The 12,068-nt window shown below is 44.2% G+C and overlaps 1 protein-coding gene across 1 annotated transcript in view; it reads right to left on the reverse strand.

The window, feature by feature from the left end:
* LOC124613673 (nucleolin-like) overlaps positions 1 to 12,068 on the reverse strand; it is a 153,705-nt gene that overhangs the window by 94,226 nt on the left and 47,411 nt on the right. The window contains exon 2 of the mRNA XM_047142390.1: positions 3,481 to 3,775. Within this exon, the coding sequence (XP_046998346.1) occupies positions 3,481 to 3,775 (295 nt within the window). The remainder of the gene's footprint in view (positions 1 to 3,480; positions 3,776 to 12,068) is intronic.

A 12,068-nucleotide genomic window follows, 5' to 3' on the forward strand; every position in this document is an offset into this window, starting at 1 on the left:
CTTATATTACGGTGAGCATGGAGTGCTAAGGGTGCTTTAATCCCACTAGGTACATCTTGGCCCTTATGACTTCGTGGAGGAGTCAATGTGGCCCGCGGACTAAAAAGTTTGGAGACCCCTGGTGTAGACGGACATCTTGCGAGTGCTGGCAAATATAAGCATATTTGTACTAATTATGCAGATAATATATTGATTTAATATTATTGTTCACTTATAATTTGTAAGAGGTGATCCCGATTTCATGTCCACCTTCCTTGAATTAAGCTGCATTCCAGTAATTTACAGTGCAACAACCGCAGCGGCCGATGCTGCCAACGACGCCATTACGTGGCGATATTAACTTATAAAATTAGCGGTAGCGAAAAAACTCGCCCGCTATTGACATAATATACATTTTTCTCCACAGCCGTCCGACGTTGCAGAAAATACGTAGCTTTAAGATTCTTATTTTCAGTACAACAGCCGAGAGCCAGAGCCAGAACTCCGACTGCAATGCAATGGTTAACGGAGGTAAGAAAAAATACTCTCGCGTGTGTGGGCCGCAATTGTAATTAATAACTAAAGATTTTTTGCTTTAAAGTAAACTGACTAGCCGAGGAAATTAATATGAAAAGTTTATTCTATTGTTCAACTTATATCATTAACGTAACAAATAATTTTTACTGAATATTAATATTGTTAAAAAAAAGAGAACTTCACAAAAGCATTTAATTGTAAATCAAAATTGAATGAAATATTTTGATTAAGGCCCACCACGTAAGTCGGCAACAGTCACCATTACCAATCAATTTCTGTAGTAAATAAAAAAACAATGGTTCAAATGGCTCTGAGCACTATGGGACTTAACATCTGAGGTCATCAGTCCCCTAGAACTTAGAACTACTTACACCTAACTAACCTAAGGACATCGCACACATCCATGACCGAGGCAAGATTCGAACCTGCGACCGCAGCGGTCGCGCGGTTCCAGACTGTAGCGCCTAGAACCGCTCGGCCACTCCGGCCGGCTCTGTAGTAAATAATAAATTAAATTTCGACGGCCGACGGACGCGAGACCTGACAGCAAAGCCACCATGTTGAATAATGCTTTTCGTGCAGCCACAGGACGTCGTTTTACGACTCAAACTGTGCGCAATAGGCTGCATGATGCGCAACCTCGCTCCCGACGTCCGTGGCGAGGTCCATCTTTTCAACCACGACACCATGCAGTGCGGTGCAGATGGGCCCAACAAACATGCCGAATGGACCGCTCAGCATTGGCATCACGTTCTCTTCACCAATGAGTGTCGCACATGCCTTCAACCGGACAATCGTCGGAGACGTGTTTGGAGGCAACCTGGTCAGGCTGAACGCCGTAGACGCACTGTCCAGCGAGTGCAGCAAAGGTGGAGGTTTCCTGCTGTTTTGGGGTAGCATTTGACAAGATAATATTCTGGCTTGTTTGATCGCTAATTCTGAAAAAGGGGTATAAGGAAACACGCTAATGAGAGAGCGGGGTGTGGTGGCTGTAGGGAGGAGCTAGGGTAGCCGCGCTGAGGACAGCTACGCATGTGGCCGGTAGACGTATTAGCTTACGCGCGCTTTGTCGACTACGTGGTTGCGGCCGTGCTGCGACAAGGAGGTCGCCCTGTTCCATGGCCCGGAAGCTCGGCCTTCCCGTGCCTCGTGTGGCCTGCTCGGAACGCTATTGTCCACACACGCGCCGCTGCGGCGCGGAGAGCTAAGCACAAGCATGCCTCCCGTAAGGCTCACCAACACCAACGGAAACGAAATCGCAACATCAAAAAGTAATTAATGTGGAATAATGAAGCTTCCGAAATACATTTGTATATGTAACATATTTGAGTGATTAACATTGCAAGATCAATGGTTAATGTTGTAAGTAGGCTGTTTATGTTTTCTCTATGTAAGTAGGCTGTTTATGTTTTCATATTGGCAACGTTACGTAGCGCTCAATATGAAAATCACTGGCTGTGCTGTGTGCAGTCTGTGGCTAGTTTGCATTGTTGTCTGCCATTGTAGTGTTGGGCAGCAGCAGCTGGATGTGAACAGCGCGTAGCGTTGCGCAGTTGGAGGTGAGCCGGCAGCAGTGGTGGATGTGGGGAGAGAGATGGCGGAGATTTGTAATTTGTCATGAACTGCTATATTTATACATGATGATATCAAGGTAAATACATTGTTTGTTCTCTATTAATATCTTTCATTTGCTAACTATCCCTATCAGTAGTTAGTGCTTTCCATAGTTTGAATCTTTTATTTAGCTGGCAGTAGTGGCGCTCGCTGTATTGCAGTAGCTTGAGCAGCGAAGATTTTTGTGAGGTAAGTGATTTGTGAAAGGTATAGTTTAATGTTAGTCAGGGCCATTCTTTTGTAGGGAATTTTGAAAGTCAGATTGCGTTGCGCTAACAAAATATTGTGTGTCAGTTTAAGCACAGTCTCGTGTATAATTGTTCAAAGGGGACGTTTCAATGTAAGCGCGAGAAAAGCAACTGCAAATGTCAAACACTGGTACATTATCAATCGGTGTATAACCGGTTTAACTGCCAGAATGTTGAATGCAAACGTGTTGTACAGATGCCCGATGCCAGTTATGGGACGGTGTTCGATGCCTTTGCACTTGCTCGGACAATACAGAGATGGTTAAGGCTTTTTCAGGATGACGCTGAAGTCGTCGGCTGATGATGTCCCATACGTGGGCCACTGGAGACAGATCTGGTGATCGAGCAGGCCAAGGCAACATGTCGACACACTGTAGAGCTTGTTGGGTTACAACACCGATACCTGGGCGAAAATGCACCACATGCACCCCATGTCACATCATAAGACTAACTTATAAATTTGCAGTCAGGCTGCGTGGGACAATCACGAGAGTGCTCCTGCTGTCATACGAAATCACAACCAAGACCTTAAGTCCTGGTATACTCGTAAGTCCAGTGTGTCTAGCACGCAGACAGGCCTCAACTGGCTTTTTCCTAACACACGGCCATCACTGGCACCGAGGTAGGACAACCTTTGATCAGAAAACAGACTTCCACCCAGCTCTCCAATGAGTTCTCGTTTGACACCATTCAAGTCGTAGATGGTGGTGCTTTGGTTCAGCGGAATGCACGCTACACGGCGTCTGTCTCGTAGTGTTCTTGAAGTAACCGATTTGTAACAGTTCGTTGTGTCACTGTGGTGCCGATTGCTGCTCAGATTGCTGCTTCAGATGCAGTGCGATGTGCCAAACACGATGATCTTCCCTCTCGGTAATGCGACGTGGCCGTCCAGGGCCCGGTCTTCTTGCGACTGTACCTTCTCATGACTGCTGCTGCCAGTAATCGTGTAAGTGGCTACATACCTACCACGACTTGCTGCAATATCGCAGAAGAAACATCCAGCTCCTCGCAGCCCTATTACACGACCTCGTTCAAAGTCAGTGAGGTGTTGATAATAGCGTCTTTGTCGCCCTAAAGGCATTAATGACTAACATCAGTTTACCATGTTCAATCTCATCATCATCCTCATCATCCTCATCCTCATCCTCATCATCCTCATCCTCATCATCCTCATCCTCATCATCATCATCCTCATCATCATCATCCTCATCATCCTCATCATCATCATCCTCATCATCCTCATCCTCATCATCCTCATCCTCATCCTCATCATCCTCATCCTCATCATCCTCATCCTCATCATCCTCATCCTCATCATCCTCATCCTCATCATCCTCCTCATCATCATCATCATCCTCATCATCATCATCCTCATCATCATCATCCTCATCAGTGTTCTGCCAAAAGGCAGGTTCTCACATGGTAGTTCTCCAGGCTGTCCGATCTTCTGCCATCCTCTTCAGGTCTGCATAATTTCCTCTTCCCTTTATGTCGTCTATCATCTTGTATCTTCTTCTTCCTTTCAGTCTTCTCCCACAAACCAATCCTTCCAAACCATGTACTAGCAAGCACTCCCTTCTCAATGAATGTCCCAACCAGTTCTTTTTCCTTTCTCTCACAACCTTCAGCAGACATCTTCTCTCACCAACCCTTTCCAATACTCTTTCATTACTCACTCTTTCCATCCAGCTTATTCTCTCCATTCTCCTCGACATCCACATGTCAAATGCTTCTAACCCTTTTTCATCCACTCGTCTCAGCGTCCATGTTTCTGCCCCATATAGTGCCACACTCCAGACAAAACATTTGCCAAGCCTTTTCCTTAGTCATTTATCTAATTTGCCACGTAAGTGTCTCCTCTTTCTGTTGAATGCCTCCTTCGCTATGCCAATTCGAGTTTTCACCTCCTGGTGGCATCTCAAGTCTTCAGTTATTGTGCTTCGAATATATTTAAATTCACTTACTTGGGTAACGGTAGATTGTCCTATATTAATATTGGACAGTCTGCGTCTTGTACTGATGACCATACTCTTTGTTTTTGCTGTGTTTATTTGCATCCCATATTCCACACAAGCTTCATTCAGATCTTCGAGCATGTTATTCACTGTCCGCTCTTTTTCTGCCACTAATATCATGTCATCAGCAAATCTGATGACGTTCAATCTCAAGGGTGACTAATGCTCACGACCGTAACAGCGGGTATTTAAAACTAGCCTAATTTTTGTTCTCATGGTGGCGCTGCTAACGCTAGTCTTATGGGACTAGCGCGAAATTTGAACACACAATGTTTCGGATGCGGAAATACGCCTACCAACTTTCGTCAAAGTCTACGTTACATACTTGCTTACTAAGCGCGCGCCTGTGTGTGTGTGTGTGTGTGTGTGTGTGTGTGTGTGTGTGTGTGTGTGTGTAAGCAAGTTTCAATCCCCCTTCTCCCAACTCCGCCCTCGTTCACATCTCTAGGGTGTCGTCCTCAGCAAATTTAATTACGTTAACTGGATCATATTCATTCGTACTTAAATGCTAGACCTCTCATACAGGAAAACGCAAGAAGGCTAAAAACCGAATGTATGTCCACTATCTTACCGCACCAGTTTTTCGATCTAAAAGCTTTTTATCATCCGTCAAATTAATTCAAAATTATCAGTTGAACGAGAATGGTATATATCCTGTAAATATGAACAAGTAAAGTTAGTAATGAAGCCCCTATACATGGGCAGGCATGAAATCTAAACGCTACCAATTCAAGTTCGCACTCGTATTTTTCACAATTATTACATTACAACTTTCTCTACGGGGTGTGCGTTCTGGATAATTCCCAACTGATTTTCTGTCGAAGCTTAATCGATATATTTTTCTTCTTGATTTAAATATGTAACATAAAACCAACGTGATTTACACAGAAGCGCCAAAGAAACTGGTATAGGCATGCTTATTCAAATACAGAGCTACGTAAACAGGCAGACTACGGTCCTGCGGTCGGCAACGCCTAGGTGAGACAACAAGTCGCTGGCGCAGTTGTTACAACGGTTACTGCTGCTACAATGGCAAAGTTATCAAGATTTAACTGAGTTTGCACGTGGTGTTATGCTCGGTGCACGAACGATGGGAAAGAGCGTCTCCGAGGTAGTGATGAAGTGGCGATTTTCCCGTACGACCATTTCACAAGTTTACTGTGAATATCAGAAATCCGGTAAAACATCAAATCTCCAGCATAGCTGCCGCCGGAAAAATGAGCCTGCAAGAAAGGGACCAACGACGACTGAAAAAAGTCGTTCAATGTGACGGAAATTCAACCCTTCCGCAAACTGCTGCAGATTTCAATGCTGGACCATCATCAAGTGTCAGCGTACGAACTATTCAAGAAACGTCATCGATGTGGCCTTTCGGAGCCGAAGGTTTACTCGTGTACCTTTGATGACTGCACGACACAAAACTTTATGCCTCGCCTGGGCCCGTCAACACCGACATCGGATTGTTGTTGACTGGAAAAATGTTGCCTGGTCGGACGAGTCTCGTTTCAAATTGCATCCGGCGCAAGGACGTGTACGTGTATAGATACATCCTCATGAATCCATGGACCCTGCATGTTAGCAAGGGACTGTTCGAGCTGATGGAGTCTCTTTAATTGTGTGGGACGTGTGCAGTTGGAGTGATATGGGACCCCTGATGCGTCTAGATACGACTCTCACAGTTGATACGTACGTAAGCATCCTCTCTGATCACGTGCATCCATTCATGTCCATTGTGGATCCGACGGGCTTGGGCAATTCCAGCAGGACAATGCGACACCCCAGATGTCCAGAATTGCTACAGAGTGGCTCCATGAACACTTCTGCTGGCCACCAAACTTTCCAGACATGAACATATTGAGCGTACCTGGGATGCCTTGCAACGTGCGGTTCAGAAGAGATCTCCACCCGCTCGCACTCTTACGGATTTATGGACAGCCCTCCAGGATTCATGGAGTCAATTTCCTCCACCACTACTTCAGACATTAGTCGAGTCAATGTCACGGCGTATTGCGGCACTTCTGCGTGCTCGCGAGGACCCTACACGATATTATGCAGGAGTACCAGTTTCTTTGGCTCTTCAGTGTAGTTTAAACGTCACGAACTAAAACTTATATTTTCTTACATATCACACCAATTGTTAATCTTAATCACTTAACGCACTCTATCTAGTATTATTTCTTATTAAGTTCCTGTCACTAACTTTTTTCGTATATTATTAATTTCTTTCCTTCCATCACGTTTCTCTGCTTTACACGTATCGACATTATCATGACGTTTCACATCAATTACTGTTCCACGTGACCCTTCTGCTCCACTCCCATCCGTAACTCACAAAGGCTCAAAATCTCTTCTCCGAACCGACCCAAATCGACCAGACAGTTTGACGGACCTTAAAACTGCACGCGTGCTCCAGCGACAAATCTAGGTCTAGTCTGCATCTACATCTATGTCTACGTCCACATACGTATTCCGCAAGTCACCTTATGGTGCATGATGGAAGGTACAGTTTTCTGTCCCACTCGGAATCAAAACGATGCAAAAACGACTATCTATATGCCTCTAATCTAATGTTTGTAGTCCTTGCGCGAGATGTACGTTGGCGGCAATATGATCGTTCTGCAGTCAGCTTCAGATGCCAGTCCTCTTAATTTTCTGAATACTGTTTCGCGAAAATTTCATCATTTTCCCTTCAAGGATTCCCATTTGAGGACACGGAAAATAACCGCGTGGTGGACAAACCTACCGCTAACAAATCTTGCAGCTCCCTCTGAAATCTTTAATCCGACCTGATGAGGGTCGCAGAGCTTGTTATACTAGTCAGTCAAGTTCAGGAAGTTCTTACAACGGCGCTACACGAATATTCAGTGCCTAAGATATAACGGTTTCAACAGATTCGCTTCATAGGATAGTTTCAACAGCCAAGACATTTCATAAAACAACAGATCCGAACTGTGGAGTTTATTAGACATGAGAGAAATAATACCTAATTACCAGATTTTGCACGACTACGTAGTTTCCTTCCAATCAGTTGTGTAGCTAGTTCCTCACAATAGAGATGTGACTACATTTAGACAAGCTCAGCTGATTAGAAGCAAAGTATCAGTTACAAAAATTTAAGTAGTCAGTACCACTTTAACAAGTAAATCAGATATGGCAAATAAGCCAGGCCGAGAAGATACAAATCGGAGAGAGAAAATAAGAGACTGTGAGGGGACGATAGAGACCTTAATATATAGTTTATCAAAAATTAAAATTAAAAAATTTGTTCATTTCTGACTTCATATCTACACATGTCTGGGTTCTTTACTAAGCCGTTCCTCTGTTTTTTAATCACTTCTTTTCACTCTGGTAGCGATTTGTTACTATAAAAAATGGTTAAGTTACACCACAGTTCGGAATCCATACTGAAAGTGTAGGCACACTTCTACCAGTCAGGTCAAGGCTAGGAAGAAAGTAATGGTGTATCACTAACAATACCAAGTTTAAGAAAGCACTTCACTTCAGTGTTCTAAACGACCTTCGGCTGCAGTATTGTACCTTTTAATTTTGCTAATTTATATAATATCAACATCTTCCATCACTTTTGTTCAGTTGTACTGAGAATTTGTTCTTTACCAACAGGATACCCTGCGTTTCCTGATTAACCCTACATATTTATTCCAAATTTTTAACACGAAGAAGACTGAATCAATTATCAATGCAACGTTAATCTAATGAAATATTTGATTACAGTGCTCTCTGAATAGCTTCTGCCCTATGTACGTAAGCTTTTTTTAAGCAAGTGGTGCCCCACGCCCCATAGTTAATTGAAAAAATAGCCATATTTCAGAATGGGAGGAGCCGCTGATGCAGTATCCATAAGACGATCAAAACCGGTTGTTAATAAAAATTAATTAATTGGTAGCTCTTCGACGTTATGAAATGACTTTCCTGAAACATGGATATTTTATTGCGAAGTAAAATCTGGGAACTTTGGTTTAATTTGACCGAGAAGAGCGGTGAAACACACGACATATTGGGATGTTGATTCAGATCCATCCATGTACGTTTCAACCGCGGTAAAGAATTTATCTGTCCCTTAACAGCAAGATGAATCAAGAAGGGCCGAAAAGAATATGGGCCGACTTCATGGAACAGGCCAGAGTTTCCAAACGACGACGTTGTTGTTGACAATGATAAAGATGATGATGGTGATGATGACGATTCAGCAGTTTCAGAGGGTTGCAAGCGAAACAAGTGAGAGGTGACAGTAACACAACATGTATCTATCAATATAGCGACCTATGTTTACTGCCAAATCTCGTTCCGGCTATGTAAATTTGTAATACCAGACGGTAAAGTGCAAAAAATGTGAAAACAGTGTATGTAATTACAACTAAATGATGAAACACGAATTACTCAGGTCTGGGCCCGCTGTGAAGGCCAGAAAAAGGCATAAATGCAAACCGACCTGTACAAACCCACTTTCACAATGAATGTGCTAAAAAGCGCCTCTTTCAGCGAATTCCCTGTTCCATTTTTATCTGCGTCCAGTTTCGTGACGTCTGTGGGGTTTTGTTAAGTATGACCTAACAAAATCCGCTGCAATCAAAATTCTAGACGCTTGCCTTGCAGACAGTCCTGGGTATTATTCCTAGCATTACCCGTCAGAGCTGTCATAAACTAAGTCTACGTAATGAAGGTAAGACGCCTTGCTGCGGAACGAATTACTGCCTATCAGCGATGCGGCTCGATTACGACTTCTCGCTGGGATTCGAAGCAATTTCTAGTCATGCAAGTCAGAGTGGTTTATGGCGCTGACGCAATTAATGTAATCGTGGTTTCCGTTTTTCTTCAAGGACGCAGGAGGACTGGATATGCGCATCCAATTCAGTTTTCGTGCTTCTTCCTCGTCGGTACACTATTGCCTCCAGGTATTGGCCTGTAATTCTGCCGTAGTCCACGCCTCTAACATTGTACAAGTGTCAGAGCTACCCCTCAACACTGAGATCGAATTCCTACTCTGTAAGCGTATAAAATACGTATTTTCATTAACTCTGGTTTTCAGTATTCGCCATAACAATGTCCCATATCATAGTACATAAGAAGGAATGAACTTAACTTCTGCGGTCCTCAGTCCCCTAGAACTTAGAACTACATAAACCTAACTAACCTAAGGACATCACACACATCCATGCCCGAGGCAGGATTCGAACCTGCGACCGTGGCGGTCGCGCGGTTCCAGACTGTAGCGCCTAGAACCGCTCGGCCACCCCGGCCGGCAAAGTGGTTGTGACGGTGGCTGTTTTGTATTGGAGCGTCGAAAGCCAAGTGTTGAACTCACAGCAATGCGTGTGTGAGGAGGAGATTGTAATGAAAGTATTTACGTACAAATTAAACAACAAGCTCTAGCAGAGCGGTTCTAGGCGCTACAGTCTGGAACCGCGCGACCGCTGCGGTCGCAGGTTCGAATCCTGCCTCGGGCATGTATGTGTGTGATGTCCTTAGGTTACTTAGGTTTAAGTAGTTCTAAGTTCTAGGGGACTGATGACCTGAGCAGTTAAGTCCCATAGTGCTCAGAGCCATTTAAACAACAAGCTCATCATTTTTGTTCAAATGGCTCTGAGCACTATGGGACTTAACATATGAGGTCATCAGTCCCCTAGAACTTAGAACTACTTAAACCTAACTAACCTAAGGACATTACACTCATCCATGCCAGAGGCAGGATTCGAACCTGCGACCGTGGCGGTCTCGCGATTCCAGATTGAAGTGCCTAGAACCGCTCGGTCACAGCGGCCGGCCATCATTTTAGAATCAGGAGTTTAGACAGACGGGACTAAACTGTCAATCATTTAACAAAGATATTTTTGCAAAAGGCAATGGATGCTGCAGGTATAAAGGAGGCAAATATACAGAAAAGTTCAAATGAAACAAAATTGTTAAATATAAAGCGAGAGTTTCAAGCAAACGGTAAGATAACCATGATAGAACCGGCATTGAAAACGTCTAGAAGGTACGTGAAACTCACATTAAAGACTGGTAACTCCGTCCGAACAAGCCTTAGGAGGCCTACAGTGCCGGCTGACCGCCGTGTCATCCTCAACCATGAGGCGTCACTGGATGTGGATATGGAGGAGCATGTGGTCAGCACACCGCTTTCCTGGCTGTTGTCAGCTTTCGTCACCAGAGCCGCTACTTCTCAACCGGGTGGCTCCTCAATTGGCCTGACAAGGGCAGAGTGCACCCCGCTTGCCAACAGCACTCGGTAGACCCAGACGGCGGCCCATCCAAATGCTAGCGAAGTCCGAAAGCGCGTAACTTTGGTGATCTGACGAGAATTGGTGTTATCACTGTGCCAAGGCCGTTGGCAAAGACTGGTAACTGAGAATCTTAATAAGTGTTTAAGAAACGAGAAAAAAAAAAAAAGATGTTGAGCAGGCGCAACATTTCCTGAATTCAGATGACACAGTAACTGAGAAGGACCAAACTGCACAAAGATTCGTGTGATGCTGTATGTGCACGGTTCATAGCAGTAGAATTATAGGTAAGAGTGGTATCTTTTCTGTCAGTCATGTCCTACAGAACACTCATAATTCTACGGCCGCCGCTGCTGTTTGCTGCAATAGTTTCATTGCGGGTGCACAATCAATATCAGAAATCTCGAAGTCGGGGGTTAATGGACGGGAATCGTTGCGGTGCGGCGAGCTGGATTTTGGGAATTTGGGTGTGACGGAAAGCATTTCCGGATAAAGAGCAACTGTTCTAGGGAAGAGGAGCATCCAGGTTTGAATCCCAGCCCGGCACAAATTTTCAGCTTTCGTCGCTGCAGCTGCATACAATAGCCTGTGTGACTAGAAGTACATATGTAAATATTTACTTCGTATCTGTTCTCCCCCCCCCCCCCCCCCGTTTCCAATCCTTTCACCCCCAGTTATTCCCAGGACGAACCCGACTGTGATGCGCAACGCCAGTCTCTTAGCGCCAGGCAATGGAATTCGATGAACATTTCCCTAAACCTACTAAGCGACCCCTTGACAAAAAGCGTTGCTCTTCTTAGCAACTTATCTACTCCCCCTACGGCACTGAGTAAAGGTCCAAAAGCGAGCAGTTCTCAAGAACCGGTTGAACAAGTGTTACGCAAGAAACTCGTTTTGTAGGAGAACTATTTTTCGTGAGTATTTTTCAAATCCTACAACTATTTTTATAGAGATTACTTTCAATTTGGGCGGCTCGGAACTGTTACTTCTTGGCATTTCACAGTTTTTGTTCTTGCTACTGATTGATCTTAAACGAGTATGTGACAGATCAGATGTCTTAGCCCCCCCCCCCCCCCCAAAAAAAAAAAACGCAATACGTTACATTCTATTATGTTCGGGGTCAATTTCCACTCACTGCACAAACCATAGAGCATTTGAATGTCGTCCATCTTAATTACTCGACAGCTTTACGGCGTTATATCTGAGCCACATCTTAACTCCGGGGACAAAATTTTGGAGGTTGTTCAGGGATATTTTCTGTGTATTTTGGTGAAAGGAACCATTGGTCTCCAGTAGCTCGTTACATACTAATTGCACTTAGTTTCATTTTTTGCCCACAGTTTATCTTCCTAATCGTATTATACTGAAAATACGAGGGGCGTTCAATAAGTAACTAACACTTTTTTTCTGACAGCAGGTTGGTTGTATTCATGATT

Source organism: Schistocerca americana, chromosome 4 (assembly GCF_021461395.2).
Source record: "Schistocerca americana isolate TAMUIC-IGC-003095 chromosome 4, iqSchAmer2.1, whole genome shotgun sequence".
NCBI classification, from domain to species: Eukaryota; Metazoa; Arthropoda; class Insecta; order Orthoptera; family Acrididae; genus Schistocerca; species Schistocerca americana.